Source organism: Amaranthus tricolor, chromosome 1 (genome assembly GCF_026212465.1).
Source record: "Amaranthus tricolor cultivar Red isolate AtriRed21 chromosome 1, ASM2621246v1, whole genome shotgun sequence".
Taxonomy (NCBI): domain Eukaryota; kingdom Viridiplantae; phylum Streptophyta; class Magnoliopsida; order Caryophyllales; family Amaranthaceae; genus Amaranthus; species Amaranthus tricolor.
The window spans coordinates 13265524-13284501 of record NC_080047.1 but is presented as its reverse complement, the minus strand read 5'-3'; the positions used below and the strand labels follow the sequence as shown (position 1 = coordinate 13284501).

General features: G+C 32.6%; 2 protein-coding genes across 4 annotated transcripts in view; both read left to right on the top strand.

Annotated features, from left to right (window-relative positions):
- The window catches only part of LOC130815586 (uncharacterized), a 10392-nt gene extending 2385 nt beyond the window's left edge, over window positions 1-8007 (top strand). For 2 of the 3 annotated variants that reach the window (XM_057682089.1, XM_057682076.1), the window contains exons 3-11: window positions 1396-1532; window positions 1736-1794; window positions 2212-2235; window positions 5405-5493; window positions 5595-5659; window positions 5781-5830; window positions 6079-6180; window positions 6965-7024; window positions 7703-8007. In XM_057682089.1, coding sequence (XP_057538072.1) covers window positions 1396-1532; window positions 1736-1794; window positions 2212-2235; window positions 5405-5493; window positions 5595-5659; window positions 5781-5830; window positions 6079-6180; window positions 6965-7024; window positions 7703-7810 — 694 coding nt within the window. In that variant the 3' untranslated portion in view covers window positions 7811-8007. The remainder of the gene's footprint in view (window positions 1-1395; window positions 1533-1735; window positions 1795-2211; window positions 2236-5404; window positions 5494-5594; window positions 5660-5780; window positions 5831-6078; window positions 6181-6964; window positions 7025-7702) is intronic. The other variant, XM_057682083.1, reaches the window with a different exon arrangement.
- A 5070-nt stretch (window positions 8008-13077) lies between these two features.
- LOC130822849 (ketol-acid reductoisomerase, chloroplastic) lies at window positions 13078-17326 on the top strand. Its single transcript, XM_057687689.1, has 10 exons — window positions 13078-13777; window positions 13886-13978; window positions 14511-14576; window positions 14704-14844; window positions 14986-15213; window positions 15319-15436; window positions 15518-15657; window positions 15754-15921; window positions 16283-16438; window positions 16637-17326. The coding sequence occupies exons 1-10, from the start codon at window positions 13472-13474 to the stop codon at window positions 16994-16996; spliced, it is 1776 nt and encodes a 591-aa protein (XP_057543672.1). The 5' UTR covers window positions 13078-13471; the 3' UTR covers window positions 16997-17326.
- Window positions 17327-18978: the final 1652 nt, after the last annotated feature.

The following is an 18978-nucleotide window of genomic DNA, read 5'->3' as shown; positions in this document are numbered from 1 at the left end:
TCTAGCCCAATTGCATTAGGAATAAAAGCTAAGTAAATATCAAAGTAAACTAATCTCACTTACATTCATAGTATTGGAGACCATGTTTACCGCAAGAATAACTTTTAGAATTCTTCGTATTCTCATTATAATAGTTTTAAGCTAAAGTGATGTCATCGCAAGAATAATAAATGTTTTAAAGCTTTTTGATACCAAAATATTAATGTCATGTTGTTTAAAGTATTATAGATGTTTTAAAATTGATTTTTAAGCTTTAGCGAAAAAGTGCACCTCGCATTCAAAAAAATCGTGCCTTCGCGCCTAGGCTCTTAGGGCCTTTAGCACCTCGGTGCGCCTTGTGCTTTCAAAACTAAGAGCTATACTTGAGGGTACAATAATAAAGTACTTTTCAAGTTATCATTCTTGGTACAATAATAATAAGAACTTTAAAAGTATACTGTCAAAGTTGTAAAATGGATTATAATAGCTTTTTGTAATGCAATGTTTCTGTTTTATCTATCAAAGTCTTAATAATAATTTGACGCGGCTATCGTTTTTAAGCCATTTGTTTTCCTTTTCCAAGGTTTCTAATCATTTTATAAATTCTAATACTCTGTCTATTACTACCTATGTCTCCAAATACAAGTGCAACGATTCATATTGCCACAACTTTTTAGCAAGAATGGAGTAATCGAGTACAAAGAAAACAAGTACGTAAGTTTATATGTGGCTAATTTAGAGAAAATCATTGGGGAAAATCATTTTGTAGCAGTTATTTGGAACTTATATTAGAAAATCCAAAATGGAAATTGTTGCAGTTATTTTGGGATGGAGGTGTAATACTTTGTGATGTGAAATGCTTAGTTGTTACTCTGTGTGTCCCAGAAACCAGTTTGCACTCATAAAACCCCAAGGTTCTGTCTAGCTTATCTTACAACAATCTTTATGGAGTAGTTTTTAATCTTTTATGTTCCAGTTGGTCATCTATATCCCGGTATAATCTCTTGGACTTGTATATACTTCCTCTGGTTTTTAATAGTTGTTACAATTCTGTTTATCACGTTGTCAGATGCACAACTTTAATCTTTAATATCTCTAAATTGATATGATAAAAAATTCTAAAAAGTTAATGTTATGAAAATATGCATTAAGACGAATCAAACAAGATCCCACTTGACTATTTTTTACATTATACATGGAGAAATATATGTCAAATAAGATTAGTTGATGAATAGTAGTTACTACACTGTAGCAACTATTAAAATCCAGAGGAAGTATATGATTGTTGTACAATAATGTGATATGGTGCTTAGCCATTTTCTTCTCTTGCCTTGTCTCTTCTGTTGGTTGATTCTGATTTACTTATCCGTTAAAAAGTTCACAGTTTGACGCTTTATGTTAATTTTTGTTATTCAGTGATAAAGTTGCTATTCAGGCATTGAAGGCCGGTGAATGGCATCTAGAAGGAGCACTTGATATATTCTACAGTCAGCCTCACATTAAGTCATTTACTGATTCTAGACATTTGGAGGAGCTTTATAATCGTTACAGAGGCATGCCATCTTTTTAGCTTTGTGTTTTGATTGTTGTCTGATTACCTTATGTTTATACTTCATTCATCACTTTTTTCTTAACCAACCTCTTAGTCTTTTTTAATGAAATCAAATAATTTTTTTTAGCTGCCATAATTTGGCTGCATTATTTACATTGTGTTCAACTTATTGTCGTCCGTAATGTTTTTTAATATGTGTTGCAGACCCTTATGCAGATATGATATTGGCTGAGGGTATCACTAACCTCTGCAATGACCTACAGGTCTGTGCATAAGCATATTTTAGGCTCTATTTGGAAAAATAGTTGTTAGCTATTGCTATATTGCTAGCTCTAGTAGTTGTCAAAATTACTTTTGAAAGATTGAGATTTCAGAATATTAGCTATTGGTGTTGTTTGAAAATAAGAAATGGAATATTGTCTATCATTAAAATCCATATCTACTTCAAAAGCTATTGTTTTTGGCTATCCAATAAGCTACCTCTGTTTGGAAAGTTTTTTTTGGCTATTTACACTTTTATAATTTCTTACAAGGCACTTCAAAAGTTGTCTCCAAACAATAGTTTTGTCAAATTGTGCAATTTTGTGTTTTCAATTGCTTATGTTAATGATATATTAGTTGTGTACTATCATATTCTCTGTTTAATTAATTGTATTATACGTTTTACTTTTTGGCGGCAGGTTGATCCTCAAGATATTGTCATGGTAACGTCGATCATCTTTACTTAATGTTTTCATCTTCTATCAATGCTTTGCCTCTGAAAATATTCTTAGATATATAAGGAAAGACTTCTTATGCTAATTTTAGATTTTCTTAATGAGTATGTGCACAAGATGAAATTCAATTTAATATTTGTCTTTTAGGGAAAGAAACTAGCTTACCCAATTTTATTTGCTTGAATTAGTCATTTTGTAATCTGTATGAATGTATTCATATCTAATTCTACAATCAAAACAACATTATATTTGGAATGAATTGAGATAGGAAATTTTTTTCATTAAATATGACCCCACAATTGCTTTGGACGTGACATATTACATTTCTCGTCTAGTTTTAGTAAATAGATTTAAGTTTGTAGGAATGAAATTTGATAATAAGAGTTAGATTGCAACAAATTGACTTTTTTCTGTCTTGTCCTTTTGTCGGATTACTTAATACCAACTATATATATCTCCTCTTTATGATTTACTTATGTGTGATGCTGATAAATTTGGTTGAAGATTTAATCGCAATATTCCACTAGATCCTACCCTACTTTAGGCAATGACTTTATGTGAGGCATATGTTATTACTATGTTCTAATTGAAGGGTGACGGAGACAATGATGCGGCATCGGGAATGATGTGGTTGCCATAACACCAAATGTTGGTCTAAACTATGAAATATCGCTTGAAACGACCTAAAATGTAGCTTTTTCACACCTTTACAATGCGGGTAATATTGTTTGGTAAAATTTGAAAACCTTTATGATATAGACGATACGTTATTATGCGACCTTAATTTTGCACTATGTTGGTAGGTCATTAAAGAATGGTAAGCTGTGTCTATAGGGCTAGCTAAATAATATCTTGAACATACAATTGAGGCAAAGCTCATCTTTATCATAGATTTTCTGAAACATTATTCTCCACTCATGTCATCCATATCATCTTCGAACCATCTCTTCCATTTTTAAGTTCCTCAAAGTTCTTTTTCCGCTCTTATTTGCACATGACTTATTAACATATAACAATCACGATTGCAAATTTTTAGTTGCTTCTCCGCATGTCATAACATTTCTTTGTCCGTTCTGGTACATATATTTTTACATGGCATATGTATTTTTACAATACCCACCTAAGTATTTTCCTTGGTACTTTGCAATGCACTTTTTTTAGATATATAAAAATCAATTGTGAATCCTTCCTTTACTTTGTCCTAGAATGCCCTTAGGTGCACAAATGATACAACTTTCATCTTCGTCTAAGTTGAATTAGCATCCTCTTTGCTTGTACTATCAGCTTCCTCAACAACTTTATCAACAAAACATTTTACTTTTCTTGTAGGTTCGACCATTTAATTTTTCAAAGTCCTTGGATTTTATTTTGACGTGAGTTTGATTGCATACGAACATCAAAGACTAAGAGTTTGCGTTGGGTGATTACACATTCTTGTAGTACAAGTTTACAATCGTACAAATAAGACAAATTTCTTTATTTCATCTTAGTCAAGAAGTAATCAATTTGTATAGGATTCACTCCACCTATATATGTCACCATAACTTCTTCACACTTTATGTACCTTGTGTTAAGTACTAACAAGTTATATGCTTGAGCAATATGAGACTAACCCTCATTTCTCGTTACACATTCAAATCTACCACATACTCTGTCAAAGCCACTTTATATTTGTCTGACGCAATCATTTAAATCATTAGCAATATACGACCTTTCTAACCTTTAGTGCCACACCATCTAGTTTCTCCCAAATTTTTATGTTGATTACTTTGTTCCATTTGAGGCACACGTGCACCAATGATATCCAATATATCTCTTTTATACACAAGACTCGCTCATTCTACCACATCATTGGCTAATAACTTATCCATTGTAACACGTACTTTGTTTCTTATCAATCTTGTTCAAAATACCACAATTTGCATATTTTCTTCTTTATTTGGAATATCATTGGCTTTTTACTTTCCCACTTATTGGAGAATCATGGTCAACTTAGTGGTTGAGCGTTTTTCCTTTCACCCTTGTGGCTGGTCGATTCTCACCACATATAGGGTAGTGGAATTCCCCCACCCCCCTTCCTGTAAGGACTAGGGATTTTCTAGCCTACCCACAAATAAAAAAAATTATAATAAATGATATTTTTTTTTATGAAGTTTTACTTGGAGGGGAACATTCAAGTGGTAGAGAAAGTACTAAATGTTGCTTCTACTGACACGAGGAGAAGCAACATTAACTTCAACTCTAGTAGACTTTGAAGTGGGTTTCATTCTATACCATCCAAACAAGTTTTTAGGGTGGCTCAATGAGGTTCTTTCCATTCTAAAATCTCATCATTTCACATGTCGATGAAGTTTTTAAGTAATGGTCAAAAGAAAAATAATATCACCTCTTGAAAATTCATTTGCAAAGAGATCTAACAAGTCAAAATATGTTGAAGGAATAAAATCAATCAGCTAGATAAAAAATATTTTTGATTTCATGGAATGACATTGTTTTCTTTGTGTAAGGGAGGAGAAATAAGTGACTGAGAAATGCTTTTTTCGCTTGGTTGAATTATAAAACAAATTGGATCAAACTTGTCTAGTTCATAAATGGGTACATGACCAAAGTTTGCTATCTGGTTTCGTTAGAGTAACTACCTATTTGCACATACCCCATTCATTCTTTTTAGGCTGTAGTTAATGGGTGGCTTGGAGAATCAGATATGACTAAGCCCAATCCGAAGTCCATGTCTAACTTCACTGAATTAAGAATATATCTTTTGCTCTTGTGACTTCTACTATTTACACTAATAGTTTCCTTTATGGCTCTCAAGGGTAGGCAGAAATAGTTAAATCTTTTGCTAAATTGGTGAATCTCTTGCATTTTGTGCCTGTTAAATATGATTACATCTATTTGTTTGTAAGCTGCTTCATTTCCTCCCAACTAGTAACTGTAACAAGCATTCAACTACTTCATTTGTCTTTGCTGTGCACTCTGTTGATGCATATTCTGTATGTCTTGCTTTTCTTGCACAAAATACATAGGGTTTCATTTTAGTGAGTGCTTTAATTGGTCTGTATTGGGGTTTGTTTCTAGTAATTATGATATGGGCTCTACAGCTGTCATTTCTGTGATTTACTTTTACGATTAATTTTATGATTTTCGTCTACTTCAGTTGGTTATTTCCTGGCATATGAAAGCTGCAACCATGTGTGAATATTCAAAACAAGAGTTTGTTGGTGGATTGCAAGCACTAGGGCAAGTGTTGGTTATTCTTCTTGGTTTGTGCATAAATTGTTTCTGGTATCATCAAAGTTGTGGCTATGTTTTCCAAATGTTAGTAGAACTTCTTTTTTGGCATACAGGATTGACTCCCTGGAGAAGCTTAGGGAGAGGCTACCATACATGCGTTCGGAACTGAAAGATGAACGTAAATGACTGTTTTCTCTATCTCGTTAATTTGTCACTTATTATTTGTTATTAGAACCTTTTTGGATACATAGATCGTTTTCTGCTGATTAATTGAAATTTGCTTATTTCCCAATGTGCAGAAAAATTTCGTGAGATATACATATTTGCATTTTCATGGGCGAAGGAAAAGGTAATAAGTTTGTGAGATTGTTGATGTTTTTTCATGTTGATTTTAGAGTTTGAGGTGTCAAATATATGGGTCCCCATGTCTTGTGGGCTAAAACTCATATCTTTTGGTCTTTTTGGCTGAGAACAATATTTGAGGTTACATTCTTGAGCATTTTTTCAGGGTGGTTGATATAAGCTGTGGATTATTTGAGTTCCTCATTTCATATTAAGCAATTGACTACTGAGCATCAATTTATTTTGTAACTTCAGGGCCAAAAGTCTTTGGCATTGGATACAGCAATTGGCATGTGGCAGCTACTCTTTGCTGAAAGGCAGTGGCCTTTAATTGATCACTGGTGTCAATTTTTACAGGTAATACATGTGTAGACAAATGATGGAAATACCTTTTTTTATTATGTTAAAATCTGGTTCAATTATGTCGAAGCATATAAATTCAGGATCACTTGAGCTACAAAGTCTGGACAATTTGTGTTTTGCTCCAATTTCAAATACTATATACTCAATTCATTGTGTATGAAGATGTTCTTTGACTATAACTATGTTTTTAATGAGGTTGGTGCTATTCTTTGGCTATTGGATATCATGGAGCTGAACAAAATGGCCCTTTAAGCAGCTTGTGTTTGTTCTAGCCATTGTCAAGTAGCATATGATTATTCCATGTTGGATAAAGTGCCAATTGGACACCTCTAAATAAGTCCCCCCCCCCCCCCCCCGCCCCCCCCGAGGATAGGAGACATGTTCGAGGCATTGGGATAATGCTGGTGATAATGTGTTGCGGTATAGAAGAGCTCTTTTTGGTACAACTTATTTTCTCTTGATCCACGCTTAGTTCCCCATTAGTAGCAGTGATTCTTTGATCAATATATGGTTCAACTTTCCAGATCTTGACATTCGTGTTTTCATTTTGAAGTGCATTTCATACTGTATGAATTGATGATTTTGTGGCTGAATTGGTCGAGTCTGACATAACTGATCATGCAATGATTATGGTTCTATTGTAATAGTTTATATACTAAATTATTGTGCGAGCTATTATTTCTTTTGCCTGTCTACAAAGTGCTGTTGTTGCTAAGGATTAATTTGAAGATTTTACAACTGCCCAATTCACTTTAATTTATTCTCTCTCTGATCCTAGGATCGGCATAACAAGGCTATTTCAAGAGACACCTGGGCTCAACTGCTGGAGTTTGTGCGAGTAAGATTCAACTCCTGTTTTGCATTTTCCTTCTTGTGAATAACTTTACATTGATTGTATCCCAGTTTTGAAGGTAATACCGTGTTAGTTTTAGAAAGCAAGCTATCTTTTGTGTGTCTATATTCCCATCCCGGAAGTCCATACATTCTTGTCCCTGAACTTCCAAACCTCAACCTGAAATTTCAAAGAAAAGTTGATATCAGTGATAACTTATCAATCCCTTAAAGGTAAATGTAAAAAATTCATTGATCTTTTGTCCAATTCAAATAGACTTGATCAAAATGATCTTTAATATCAGTGATAACCTATCAATCGCTTTTAAGTAAATTTCAAAGAAAAGCTCTCCCAGAAACTTTTGTTTTATAGCGTTTGAAAGGTATTAGTAAGCTATCTTTTGTGTCTGTATATTCTTATCTACTTATTGTTTTGTCTATCGCTAGATAAACAGATAATCATTCACAACTTAACAATGGCATAGCCTTTGATCCCAACTATATGTGTAACAGTTTATAACTATATTTAAGTAAATAAGTAGAAAACAAGATAAAGTGATTATGGTTTGCTTCTCGACTTGTACGCTGATAGAGTATAAACTTGGATATTAGAGATTTGGAAATGCGTAGTATACATCTTTTGTAGGAGATGAAGCTTGGTAAATTTGGTGATGTTTTTTTGCAGACAGTAGATCCGCAGCTGTCGAATTACGATGCTGAGGGTGCTTGGCCTTATCTCATTGATGAATTCGTCGAATATTTGTACGAGAATGGGATCCTCCAAAGGAATTAATGATGGTTAATAAGCTTGATTGGTTAGTTGGGGCAGTTATTATGGTTGTTGAGAATCAATTGAACAATTGAATTATGTTGTTTCATAAAACTGTTTAGTAGTACATTCAAGAAATTGGGGAAAGAGCATTGACTTTAATTGAAACTGTCTTTCATGTATTGTTGATATGGTGTATGTATCTATTGTACTTTCTAGAAGATTCTTCAGTTTTCTGATTAACAGATTGCGCTGTTACAGTATGCATTCAAATCATTGTAGTTGTGTTTTCATTGCGCTGTTACCTAAACCTAAACCTAAACCTATATTATTGGTACTAAATGCTTGAATGGTAATGAAAAATTAATTTAAGTTTGGAAAAATTACTTTGACAAGTTTATCATGTTTGTCATATTTTTGTCATTATTTTTTTCTTACAAAATTCATTATCATTTGAAAATAAGTTTTTAATGGTAATGAAATAGTTCTTCCGTTTTTTGGAGTTTTACCTATCATACTATTAACTAAAAGAACCGGAAAATTCCATGTGACGTCCTTACAATTTGGTATCCTCACAATGATTTGCCACCTGGAATAATCAAATTAATTTATTGCTATGTTAATTAAACTAAATAAGGTGAAGTTTATTTTATTTTATTAAACTAAAATAAATCCACCAATCAATAAAATACACTAATGAAGAAACGATTTAAGACACGTGTTACACTGTCATTAAAAAATTTTCTCGCCTTTTGTATTATTGATAGGGAAACATTTGATAATTGACTTGATATTTAAGGAAATAATTAACTCATTAAAACATGTAATATTTGTTGATTAAGTATAACTATATGAAATGATATATTAAAATACTATATTTCCTTATATAAACAAAAAAAAATGTAAATCTTTATTAAAACTTAGATAAATCATCATCACATAATCAATAAGCTAACTAATCAATCATTAAAATAAAATACACTAATGAAGAAACGACTTAAGACACGTGTCACACTGTCATTAAAAATTTTCTTGCCTTTTTTATCATTGATAGGAAAACTTTTGATATTTGACTTGATGTTTAAGGAAAAAATTAACTCATTAAAACATATAATATTTGTTGATTCACTATAATTATATGTGATCATATATTGAAATACTATATTTCCATATATAAACCAAAAAAATGTAAATCTTTATTAAAACTTAGATAAATCATCATCACACAATCAATAAACTAACTAATTTAGCTATTTTTCAACTAAATCCTCCCTAATAAGTCATATCCTATCATGGTTGAAGACTTTTAATTTTATGATTATATCTCAATTATCAATCATTACAATGAGTATATGTTTTGATATTATTTTATAATAAATTATTTATTCATTTTAATAATGATAATATCATAACAAATACAAAAATTAATAATTAAGTTTATCTTGTAAATGAATTAAATTTTATAAATAATATCGTTCTTTGTATCAGTAAATACTTATAGCATCTGTATTTTACATGAGAATCTATCTCATTTGAATAAAAATCATCACAAAAATGGTCAAAAGAAATAAATTAAAAAGAACGGAATAATATTGTGAAGGATAAGACATTTGTCTTGAGGGTAAATATTTATTATCATAGGAATGACATAATAAATTGGAAAATTTACCAAGAATAATCCAACCTATTCGTGATTTTTCTATTATAATTCCACCTATTGATTAACCATGAATAATCCCAACTTTAAGGGGTATTTGCCTAGAGTAAACTTGGGTAACCCGATGACCTACTATAGTTAATAATTCACCAAAAAAGTAAACTAAAAATCAATTTAAAATTACAGAAAAAGTTTGAAATTTTACATAAAAAATTCTAAATAATAAAAAAAATCATAATTTTTTTTGAACATTTTTTTCGACATTTTATTTTAATTTATCTTTTTTTAAACAAAATAAAACTTGCTATAATGAGTCATCCGGTCACCGTATTTACTCTAAGAAAATATCTCTTAAAGTTGAGATTATTCATGATTAACCAAATGATGAGATTATTGTGGAAAATTCATGAATAAGTTGGATTATTCAAGGTATCTTTTCCTAATAAATTTTATACAAATTGTAACTAATTATTCTCATTTGCTCTTTAATACCCATTATTAATTAGAAAAATTGTTCTGAATAATTGCACTTATTGCTCATCTCATGTGAATAAACCCTACAATTAATTATTTTTAAATAATTTTTTATATATTTTTTACTGACAGAACCTATATCACATTTTAACCGATTATATTAAAAAAAAAAAATTCTTTTCATTTTTTTCCCTTCTTTTCTTCCTTTGCGATCGAGTATTGTTACGTTATGATGGCATTTTGAGGTTCTTGCGGGGAATTGTCTTCTCCTTGGGAGGGTCGGAGCTACATTGCACGCAATTCAATGCAAATACCTGCAATTGAGTCCACAACAACTTCTCGACGTAAAATCAAGTGAAAGCAAAAAGAATTAACACAGAGGTACAAAGCATGATTTCAATTACGGAAAATACAATAAAAAGTAGTGGCATATTATGAGTGAACCAAATCCAAAGAAACTTTTTGGTATTAGAGGGCCACAAAGTAAAAGGGAAGGGGGGTGTTGAGTCATGGTGGAGTAAGGAGTATGGGAAGGCAGAAGAATTTCTTTATAACATACTCTTTTATTTTCTTTTTAAATGTCACATTTGCTTTTGGTTAGTATTTATCAATCACCGTTAATTTATTTTATTCTTTATTCATGCATTAAAATATAGTCAAATGAGATTTTGTTTGATTCGTTTCACATAAGATTTATTAATATCTAAATTGAAATTAAAACCTCAAAGAGGTTCAACAATGAAAAACAAATGCAAAAGATGAACACAAATGTTTATCAGGTATCTTGGATACTCCCCCTCAAATGTAGTTTATTATATTGAATTCAACAATTGCAAGTATAATAAATCTCTCCTTATCTTGAGAACAATATTTCAAGATCACAAAAACTAAAGCAAAGTAAGAACACTATCGAGTTTCTAACAATATAATAGCCCTCTCAACAATATGTGTGTTTGTGGTGCTCTTTGCTCTATGAATGATACTTCCTTTTATAGAGAAGGTGAGTATCATTGTTAGAGTCACACTTCAATGCACCATAAAGCACAATTACATCACACAATTAGCATATCAATTAAGTATGATCATAAACATCACAATAAACAAGCATTAAACAAGGAGTTACACAACCTTTCAATGCCTTTCAAGTGGCCAAACTGACTAAAAAGGAATCCGAGGCACAATGCTCGAACAAGCACCCCATGTGCTCGAAAGAGCACTTAGTTCAGAACCCACCTGCACAATGTGCCTTGAACGAGCACACCTCTCCAATCCACTTTTGACTTAGTTTTCATCTTACGTTGTTCAAGGTATGGTTCTACCCTTTAGTGAAGCCTCATTTGCCTCGTATTAAGCACCTCATTGATCGTTCCAAACCTTAATTCACTTACATACGACACATCCTCATCGTTCCTCTCCAAAGTACAAGTTAAGGCATGTTCGATTAAGTGATCAAATTTTTCATCATCATTATTAAGTGTTTTGGCACTTATATTAACATAAATTTTATAATTTTTAATTATAAATAATTATCGCTATTAAGTATTGAACTAGTGCATTAACAAACGTGCAAATAACAAATAGAACATTTGAAATGAAACGAAAAATACAACTTTTTAAATTTTCTTCCCTTTTAAAATTAATTACATGTTGTAACAGCCAAGTAATTAAGTCTAATAAATAATAAATATGTATTAAGAAAAACACTCAAAAATTTAAATTATTTAAGATTAATCGATAATCTAATATTTTTTTTAGACACAAAAATAATACTTATACTTATGTGTAAGATTCTTTGAGACAATTTCTCCTAATAATTGGATCATTAAATCAAGACCAAGAACATTTCTAATCTTGCTTTTTATTTTAAGAAAACCAAAATTTGTAGGTCTCACAGAATCTTCAAGTGGCTAACAATTCAAATCATGTGCTTCACATCTCTAGTAGTCTATTGCTAGTGGCCAGTGGGTCCACTTTTGCTATTGCGCATAAACCATCTTTATCTAATTGGTTTTTTTATGAAGCGTCTAATTCTATAAAACTGAATCATTTTATATAAGACTGTCTTATTTTATTAAATTGACTCATTTTATATAAGATTATCTAGAGGTGTTTAATCGGGCAATCGGGTTGGTTTCGGATGGTTGTCATTCGATTCGGTTGAAGATCGGTTATTCGAGCTATCGGGTTAGCATCAGTTTGGTGTCGGTTGAAGTTCGTGTCGAGTTTCAATCGGTCTCGGGTTGTCATCGGTTAATAATTGGTTCGGTTTTACCTGATGCAGATCGGATTTGGGTATTTTTCAAGTAGAATTCGGCTATGAATTGCGAATTACTAATTACTATTGATCGAGTCAGTATCAGATTAAGTTGTTAGTCATTTTTTAATTAATAATAAGGTTCCTTTACTTAAGGTTCCTTTACTTAAAGCAAAATAGTGAAAATGTAAATCAATTAGTGATCATTATTACATTGTTACTTTTACTTGTTTGACCGGAAATTAAAATTATAAAGTTTTATCAATTTTCATATAATTCGATTAAAAGTAGTTAAATAAACATTGACCATTGATTATTAACTCTAAATATGTGAAACCATGTATTTATAAAATTTATTTTATTAAAATATTTATGACTTTATTAGAATAGCTAATAAGATGATTGAATATGAGTCAATCATACTTCTATGTAAAAATTTGGTTCAGGTTTACAGCAATTCGATCTAAACTTCGTTCGGGTTAAGTCGGTTTTAGCCGGATCGAGTTTGGTTTTGAGCATGATTCGGGTCGGATATGACTCGGGTCGGTCACTATTAAGTTCGGGTAATCTCGGTTAATAGTTACGTGTCGGTTAGAAAAATCGGTTATAGCTCGGGTTCAGTTTTCTCATTTTCGGTTGTGAACCGGTTCGGGTATAGCTTCGGGTCGGGTTATATCGGTTCGATAAATCTAAAAAAGGAACACATTTTCGGGTTGGTTTACTTTCAGTTTCGGATTGGATTATCGGGTCGGGTCAATTTTGAACGGCTCTAAGATTATCTCAGAGATCGTCTCATTCTATTAAACAACTCATTTTATGAAATCGTCTCACCCCTTTATTAAACAAGACTATCTCACCCATAGTATATAAGACCCGTTTTATTCTATAAAACCGACTCACTCCATTAAATGACTTATTTTTTATGAGACTATATCTCATCCATAATATATGAGACCGTCTCATTCTATAAAACCGATTCATTACATAAAACTCTCTCACTCCATTAAATCGACTCATTTTATACAAGACTATCTCTCCCATAAGACTGACTCATATTGTATGAAACTGTCTCATCCTATTAAATTAATTTATTTTATATAAGATCATCTCACCTATAAGACCGACTCATCTTGTATAAGACCGTCTCGTAAGGAGAATTTGTGATCTTCATTCTCTATTCCCTCGTATCTTCCTCACTATAAAAAGTAAGAACCCACTCTTTCTTTCCTCCGCTACCTTTTTTAACACCTATCTGTATCCCTCCTACTTTAACCTAGAGAGCATTCATTACCATCCATCCATGGCGGCCACTGCAGCAACATCCTTTTCTCTCTCTTCCTCTTCATCTTCATCAACCTCCGGTCCTAAATCTTTGAAGCAGTCCCCCATACCTTCGATCTTCAATCTAGGGTTTTTGGGTTCTTCTTCTACAAAGGCGTTTACGGCTCTTCAAGCTCGTGCTATTCCTAGTGTTAACAATGGAGGATCCGCACTTTCTGCTAAAATGGTGTCAGCGCCTTCTTCTATGAACACTCCTTCCACCACTCTCGACTTTGACAGCTCCGTTTTTAACAAAGAAAAGATTACTCTCTCCGGTCACGACGAGGTATTCCTCTTTCATTCTTTATCTTTATTTTATGATTTTCATGTATTGTTCCATTTTAATTGATGAATGAATGAATTAAACTTCTTTCCTGTTGTGAAATATTGGCAGTACATTGTGAGGGGTGGAAGGAATTTATTTCCTCTATTACCCGATGCTTTTAAGGGAATTAAGCAGATTGGTGTTATTGGATGGGGTTCTCAGGTTAGCGTTTTTTTAAATCACTTTCTTTTGCAATATTTTTGTTTCATTTGTCAATTCAATTGAATTTATTTCTGATTGTAGCAAACAATGTCTATAACTTTTTCGATACAGCTCCTATCTGATCGAGTTTTTTTTATTTTCTTTTTGTTGATGATAATTGATAATCACAAGTATCAGCTTTTCTTATCGTTATTGTAGGAGTTTTAATTGACCACTGTGGGTTCTATTACCTATTACCATTTCCCCTCTAACGAATACATGGAAATTGGAAACCAATTGGAGTACAATCAAGTACTTTATGTCATAATAATGTTAAATTCTGTAGATAAATTATGAAGTTAACTCTTTCTTCAGAATCTACTTTTGTTCAGTGTTTTTGTGCTTAGTATTGGTTTGAAGGTATTGTGTACTTAAGATCAGATAATTGGTAAACGTTTGTCTTAAAAAGGGTTTCTTTATGCATTTAGAAATGGGATTTTTTCTGCAAAAATTTCCTGGTGACCCTTAATTTATCATGCTCAATCAATTGCAGGCCCCAGCTCAAGCTCAGAACTTGAAGGATTCTCTCGTGGAGGCAAAATCTGACATCGTTGTCAAGGTTAGCTGCAAACAAAAATATTTTCAATATATTACTTATTTTTATTTATTTATGGTTTTCTATGATTGAGGGGACCTTCAGTTTATTTTAACCATACATGATTGGTTTTTGCTTAAATATATTGCAGATTGGGCTCCGCAAAGGATCTCGTTCTTTTGCTGAGGCCCGTGCTGCTGGCTTCAGTGAAGAGAATGGCACTTTGGGTGAAATGTGGGAGACCATTTCTGGTAGTGATCTCGTCCTGTTGCTGATTTCTGATTCTGCCCAGGTTTGTGTTGCTGCAATTTTGCTGCTGTTTCTTGGAAGTTCTATTTCTACAATTTAAAGCTCTATTCTTGTTTTGGTTTGTTGTTCAGTTGTTTGTACACTCAATACCTATTTAGTTATTCATTTACCTTTTCTATTTCAGGCTGACAATTATGAGAAGGTTTTCTCCCATATGAAGCCAAACAGCATTCTTGGGTTATCCCATGGATTTCTTCTGGGTCATCTGCAATCACTGGGGCAAGACTTTCCCAAGAACATTAGTGTGATAGCTGTATGCCCTAAGGGAATGGGGCCCTCTGTAAGGAGGTTGTATGTTCAGGGTAAAGAGGTCAATGGTGCTGGGATCAACTCTAGCTTTGCTGTCCACCAGGTTTGCACATCTTTTGATTCATGCATTTTTAATGTCAGTGGTGTGCCCATCTTTTGGTTGATAAAGTAGCTAATCTAATTGGTTGTGACTAAATTTTGTTTCCAGGATGTTGATGGTAGGGCTACAGACGTAGCTCTTGGCTGGTCTGTTGCTCTCGGATCCCCATTCACATTTGCGACTACTCTTGAACAGGAGTACAGGAGTGACATCTTTGGGGAGCGAGGTAGATATAACTTCGTTTACTTAATTATATTATCAATTTATGGATTCCCTAGAAATAATAAGGTATTTTGTTGCTTTATAGGTATCTTGTTGGGTGCTGTTCATGGAATTGTTGAGTGCTTGTTCAGAAGGTACACTGAAAATGGAATGAGCGAAGACCTAGCCTACAAAAACACTGTTGAGTGCATCACCGGAGTGATATCGAAAACCATATCAACAAAGGTTGGTTTTTTTATCTGTGTAGAATAAGTGTTATGTTCGTGCGTTAAAGTGTTAATTGGTTATTGGATGGCCTCTAATATGCATTGATCTTGTTAGGGAATGTTGTCTTTGTACAACGCATTGTCAGAAGAAGGCAAAAAGGAATTTCAAGCTGCTTACAGTGCTTCATACTATCCGTGCATGGACATTTTGTACGAGTGCTATGAAGATGTTGCAAGTGGAAGTGAGATCCGAAGTGTTGTTTTAGCTGGGCGACGCTTCTATGTATGTCATTCTGCAATTTATTTTCTTTAGCTGGCATTTTTTTTCATACTGACAAAGTTCAGTACCTCTTTTAAAGGTTTACTCTAAATAGAGGCATTCAACTATCAATTTAGCTTACAAAACTATATTTTTACAGTTGAAATGAAGCATACTGGTGAGTGAAGTGATGCCTTAAGTGCTACGTTTATGTTAAAATGTCTTTTCTAAGACGTGATGCCTTTTCAGGATTAGCATAAGACAATAGGTCTCTAGTCAAGTCGAAGACTTTAGTTATCTTTGAGTAATATGGGTTTTTGTTTATTGCAGTTGTGTTTTTAAGACCGATAAATTGTCTAATTTTATCCAATGCCTGCCATTACAGGAAAAGGAAGGCCTCCCAGCTTTCCCGATGGGTAAAATCGATCAAACCAGAATGTGGAAGGTGGGTGAGAAGGTAAGAGCAGTCAGACCTGCAGGTGACTTGGGCCCATTATATCCTTTCACTGCTGGAGTCTATGTTGCTCTGATGATGGCTCAGGTAAGAATGTTGCTCATGCTTCACAAGCTTTTATGAGTTTATGACTGTAATTAGAGCTCAAGATACAAATTCTTATCAATTCTGTTTTATATGTTTACTCTTTTAATTTCCCAAGCAAATTATGTGAAGAGATTTCTCATTGAATTGTTTGCGACTAGTGTATTCATATATGTCTGACGACTAGATGTAATTTACCAGATTGAGATCTTGAGGAAGAAGGGTCACTCCTACTCGGAGATCATTAATGAGAGTGTGATCGAAGCCGTGGATTCTTTGAACCCTTTCATGCATGCTCGAGGTGTCTCATTTATGGTTGACAACTGTTCAACCACGGCAAGGCTTGGATCAAGAAAATGGGCCCCTCGTTTCGACTACATCCTAAACCAACAAGCTTTGGTAGCTATTGACGGTGGTGCTTCAATCAACCAAGACCTGATCAGCAACTTCTTGTCAGATCCTGTTCATGAAGCCATTGGAGTTTGCGCTCAGCTCAGACCATCTGTTGACATCTCTGTGACTGCAGATGCCGATTTTGTGCGCCCTGAATTGCGTCAATGAAGCAATTAAGAGCTTCAGAATATCTTTAGTAAACACCCGAAAGTTTTTGAGTCGCACGTTTTAGGTAAGGAGATGTAAACTCCCGAGTTTAATATTGTACTTAGCTTTATTAGCATTTCCTATCCGAGGAAACCATATGCGATGATTTTCCAAGTTTTAGCTAGAGTTTGTTTAATTTCGGACTTGGGGGTGAAGTGATCTGTCCTTATGTGTTGTAATGTAGTTGTGTGGCTACATTGTGCCCTGCTTTATCTGTTGTGCTTTGAGAACTTATGATGTAGGATGTAGGAAATAAAGATCTTTCTACTCATATTTCCATGGTATCTTCAATCTTGGCCTCTCATTTAACAAACCTGCCTTTTTTAGCCGATCTAGGTATGCATACATGTATTCATATACTCCCCCTCTATACACCTTTGAAATTCAAATTACCGCGTTTTTCATTATATTTTGTTACTTTTATTGCCACAACTTCCTTTCATAGAAATATTTCTATCACTTTCTTCAAGTCTAAATTCTAATTTACATTTTTTTTAGAAATTTCATGTGGTAAGTGGTAACGCTGAACTTTCGAGTTTTTTACATGTGATAAACAAAAGAAAAGCGTTTTTGTTAACTTTACGTTATTTTTACCAACATAATGACATATTTTTAAAAAAACAAACATGGTGATCACCTTAATTGACCATATGTTTTAAAATCCAGTCATAATAAGTATTTAATCAAAAACTTAACATTTTATCTGCCACGTGAAAAACTTGAAAGCTTAATATCATCACGTGGATTTTAAAAAATATTTATTAAAAAGTAAAAAATTCAAGGTCACCATGTGGAATTTTTTTTTCTCCTTTAATATTATCTACATTTTAACTGATCCCACCTTTTCTATGCCCATTGCATTTTCAAAGGGATTGAGAAAGCAGTGCATGTTGTTTAATGTATCGTTAACCGATACATGTTTATAAATCTTTGAAATTTGCTGTGAGATTTATAATTTACAATGGTGGTTTTGAAGAATCGGATTCGGATTTCTGTTGCTTATCGATTTGGCATTAGTAATGATATGGTTGTTGATGCTTAGCAATTAGCAATGTGGTAGTATTACCAGCGAGCATCTGGATCCTTTTCGTCAGCAAACAGGATTACAAATTTCACTGTCAACTGCTTATTCTTGAAGAATAATTTCTCTCACTATTAGTCATATTGGGTGAACATGACTCATGGCTCATGAGATTGTGTTTCACTGATACATAAATATAGCAAAAAATTAAGGAAGTTGTGGAGTTATTGATTGTGTGGATATAATTAATTGTGAGAATAAATAAATAAGGTGTAACTAAGAATTATAAAAATTGGTGAGGATAATCAAAATAGAAATATTGCAAAGTAAACAGAAAAAAACTAAAATAGAAATGTTGGCAAATTCATGAGTCATGAGAAGAAATAAAATATAAGAGTAAATAAGACAATAAGAATATAAAATGAAATGAAATACCGTATAAATTCTTACATGAAATTTGAAAGAATAGTTTTATGGGCACTTGGCATCACATCAAAAGTATTTTTTCAGCCCCTTTAAATTTGCATTATGTAACTTAAATTAAGTAAAAAATTTTCAAATTACATAGTGTAAACTTCAAGTGATGAAAAGAGTAAATACTAGTAAGTTAAAGTGATGATTCCAAATAAAAATTGTACACAAATAAATAGATAGTATAATCCACTATTATCACGGTAATTAATGGCCTACTATCTCTCTGTTTCACTCTATTTGTCTATTTTGTTATTTTGGGTTACTCTATTCATTTTGCATTATTTTCTTGTTTGAAAATGTGTCATATCACATTTTTTTTAATTTCATTTAAATATTAATACATTTCAAATCTTCTTTAAATCATTCCGATAATTCAATATTTCTCTTTATTTATTTTTAAATTCCTACATTCCCTCGAAAAACACTCTATTTGCAATTGATACAAATT